The sequence below is a fragment of the Tupaia chinensis genome, unplaced genomic scaffold, assembly GCF_000334495.1.
Source record: "Tupaia chinensis unplaced genomic scaffold, TupChi_1.0 Scaffold000355_1, whole genome shotgun sequence".
In the NCBI taxonomy this organism is placed as follows: domain Eukaryota; kingdom Metazoa; phylum Chordata; class Mammalia; order Scandentia; family Tupaiidae; genus Tupaia; species Tupaia belangeri.
Window position 1 is genome coordinate 763,856 of NW_006159850.1, and position 3,529 is coordinate 767,384.

A 3,529-nucleotide genomic window follows, 5' to 3' on the forward strand; every position below is an offset into this window, starting at 1 on the left:
TCAAGCTCTTCCTCACCACCCTGCAGCAGTTCGGAGGGGACATCTCGCCGGAGATCGGGGAGCGCGTGCGTGCACTGGTGCTGGGGCTCCTGGTGAGTTGGTGTGGCCGGCGCAGGCTGTGTGCGCGACCACGGCCCCGCCCTGCCCCCGGTTGTGGAGGGGCCGCCCCAGGCCGTCGGTGACCAGTGGCTTTCCCCCAGAACTCCACGCTGACCATTGAAGAGTTCCACTCCAAGCTCCAGGAGGCCACCAACTTCCCACTGCGTCCATTTGTCATCCCCTTCCTGAAGGTAACCTGCCCCCCGGTGCCAGGGCCCCCCAGATGGTGCCCTAGGTTCAGGGCTGACTGGCCGGGGCCAGACCCAGTGCTCCGACGCAGCGCCCGCCCGGCTGCTGCCGGCCCAGTGCCCTCGCTCGCTCCACGCGCAGCCTCGCCCGCTGTGAGTCTCCCAGAGTGGGCATCCCGGAGGGGGGGAGGGCAGCCAGCCGCTGTGGAATTGGACTGATGTGTGAGGGGCAAACCTCCCAGAAGCCCTGTGTCGGGGCTGGGGAGGGTGAGGGCTGCTGGGCACCATGGGCACATGTGGGCCACGGCTCGAGAGGCTGCTGGGCAGCTCTGAGACACGGGAGAAAGTCGGGCTCGTTTATCTTCGAAGGCGGAGACCAGCTGGCACTCCCAGGCGACCCGTGCTGGGCCCTCGTCCAGGCCAGCGTCCTGGGCTTATCTGTCCCCTCCCATGGCAGCTCGGAGGGCTTTGTGGGGCACAGGAGCCCCGACTGCAGCCCAGCAATGCAAGTCGGAGGCGGTCCACACAGCGTCACACACGGGGCCCTGGAGGCGGTGTGCACCCACATGCCGGCCAAGTCCTAATATCCCCCCGGTGGCCGTGAGAGTCCAGGAGCTACATGCGACAGACACTGCAGCTGCTGTGGGGTCCCACCCCCGTGGCTGGGGACAGCAGCGAGTGGGGGTAGGGCCTGCAAAGGCGCACCATCTGCCCCAGCCCCCATCTGAGGCTGCTGTGCACCCCGGCTGGTCGCTTCCCCTCTCTGAGCCGTGTCCGTCTCCACACGTGGGCGTGGGCGCCTGCCCAGGTGGTGCAGTGGGAGCGCCTTCAGGCCTCCTTGCCGTGGCCCCCACTCACCTTCCCAGACGGCACCTGGGAGGGAAGCCTGGTGACGTGGGCGGGCCTGGGCAGGCGAACTGCAGTGAGCTCGGGGAGGTGCTGCCCTGCCCTGCCCTCCCTCCACGGTGCCCACAACAAGCCACTCCCAGGGTATAGCCAGGGAAGCTGAGACTAGAGACCAGAGGCCAGGCTGGGACTTGAGCCTGCATCGGCCACCCTGCCCAGATCTGCCTGGGCTGAGCCACAGTGCACCCTGACCCTGGCTCTGGGCAGCAAGTCTAAGCCCTGTCCCCCACAGGCCAACCTGCCCCTCCTGCAGCGGGAGCTGCAGCTCTGTGCCCGCCTGGCCAAGCAGACACCCGCCCAGTACCTGGCCCAGCACGAGCGGCTGTTGCTGGGCGGCCCCCCCGCCCCGGCCGACTGCGCCGAGCTCCTGCTGGAGGTCAAGGACAGCGGCAAGAGGAGCACCCCTGACAGGTGGTGGCCGACAGGCGGGCGGGTGGCGGGCTGGCTGGCCCTGGGGGGCATGGACATGGCCACCCCAGGAGCCCCGGCAGGACAGGGAAAAGGGGGGAGGCGTCTGCCTGGCCGTCCCCTCTGAGCTCCTGCAGACCCAGGCGTCATGGAGCCCATGGCCCATGGCCCAAGCTCACGCTCTGCAGATCGGGCCCAGGCCCTGCTGCTGTGGCAGCGGTGTCCGGAGGCCCCGTGTCCCTCCCTCTGGCCCCTCGGCAGGGTCAGGCTTCCTGACTGCTGGGCCGAGGAGCCCGACCTTAGCCCCAAGGAGGAGGGAAGAGCAGGGTGCTATGCAGCCCGGGCCTGGCTCAGTCCCTGTTCCTCCTCCCCACTGCCCGAACCTGTGTGCGTGGCCTGCGATCCATAACCACTGCTCCCCTCCGGGCCAGGACCAAAGAGAATGGGTCAGACCGTAACCCACTGCACCCCGAGCACCCCAGCAAACGGCCACGCACCCTGAGCCCCGGCCGTGGGCCCCTGCCCACACCCCCAGCCCATCACCACCTGGAGGGCGTCACCTTGGGCCCGCACTTCCGGGACCCCCACCGCCACCCCGACCCTCGGGACCTGCGGGACCGCCATCGGCAACTCGGTGAGCAGTGTGGGCACACGCACGTTGTCAGGAGCACATGGGCCTGGCGGCCTGTAGCCACGCTGCCCAGTCTCGCCTGTCCGAGGGCCACGCCAGGGTCCGGAGTCAGCAGACAGTATTCCAGAGGCGGCCGAGGCCTGGGCAGGCACACCCCTGGCCGAGCCACGTCTGCGTGAGCCGACCCTTCTGTGCCAGTCCAGGCTGCTGTCAGGCCCGACCAGGGGTGTGCCCGGGAGCGAGGCTGGGCGGGGACTGCGGGAGGTGCCCTGGGAGGGCGGGCACCCAGGCAGACCAGCCCGGAAGGTCTCAGGCAGGTGTGTGCCCGGGAGCGAGGCTGGGCGGGGACTGCAGGAGGTGCCTTGGAGGGGCAATGGCCAGGAGGACCAACACCCCCCCCCACTCCGTGGGCGTTAGCTGAAGCTCAGGTGAGGTGGGGAGCCTGGAAACAGCACAGGCCAAGGCCTGCGTCTGGATGGCCCAGAGGAAGGGTCAGCAGAGGCCTCACCCCCACCCCCTGCAGAAGAGTCCCTGCCCAAGCAGCAGGTGGCAGCGTCTGGCTGCCATGGCGGGTCAGGCAGGTGCTAATTCCCACCCGCTTCTGCTAATGCAAAAATAAACGTCAGCTGTCGCAGAACTCAGCTGCATTTGGGTGGGCGGGGGGGCAGGCCGGCACAACCACCTCTGCGCTTTGAGGGGGGTACTCCGGGCTTACAGGTAGCAGACCTCTGGGAGCTGAGGAAGGCCTGTGAAAGGAGCCCTCGGCCCCCAGGACACCTGGTCAGTGCTCATTCCAGCCCCAGCTTGGGGCACCGGAGACGGGAGGGGCCGAGAGCCTTCGCTGTCCAAGTGGGATTGTCACAGGAGTGCTGCCCCTCACTTCTGCCCCAGAGCTTCTGGCCTGGGCGGCCCCCAGCACCCCCATCATTGCTGTCTGGTGACCGTGGGCAAACCCCTCCACCAGCCTCAGTCTCCTGTGTAAAGTGGGCGATAGCCCAGCCTTCCCAGGTTAGCACAGACGCCGCTCAAGCGCCCAGCACAGAGCCTGCTTGGCCCAGGGGTCCCGTGCCCGAGCTCCAACTCAGCAGGCTCCTGTGGGCACAGCTCTAGTGGGGGCCAGGGTACAGGGAGGCGACGAGGACCAGGTCCTGGGAGTGCCCCTCGGCTCTGGGCTCTGGCTCAGCCCTGTGGAGCACGCCTAGACAGGCTCGCCTTCCAGCCTGCAGAGACGCGGAGGCTCCTTGCAGACCTGGCCGTGTGGGCCGTCCTCTCCCTATGGAACCGGTGAGGAGGCACG

At 68.4% G+C, this 3,529-nt stretch overlaps 1 protein-coding gene across 1 annotated transcript in view; it reads left to right on the forward strand.

Annotated features, from left to right (window-relative positions):
* Window positions 1-3,529, forward strand: part of CBFA2T3 (CBFA2/RUNX1 partner transcriptional co-repressor 3) — a 56,284-nt gene that overhangs the window by 46,498 nt on the left and 6,257 nt on the right. The window contains exons 6-9 of the mRNA XM_027773439.1: window positions 6-92; window positions 201-290; window positions 1,426-1,604; window positions 2,033-2,235. Coding sequence (XP_027629240.1) covers window positions 6-92; window positions 201-290; window positions 1,426-1,604; window positions 2,033-2,235 — 559 coding nt within the window. The remainder of the gene's footprint in view (window positions 1-5; window positions 93-200; window positions 291-1,425; window positions 1,605-2,032; window positions 2,236-3,529) is intronic.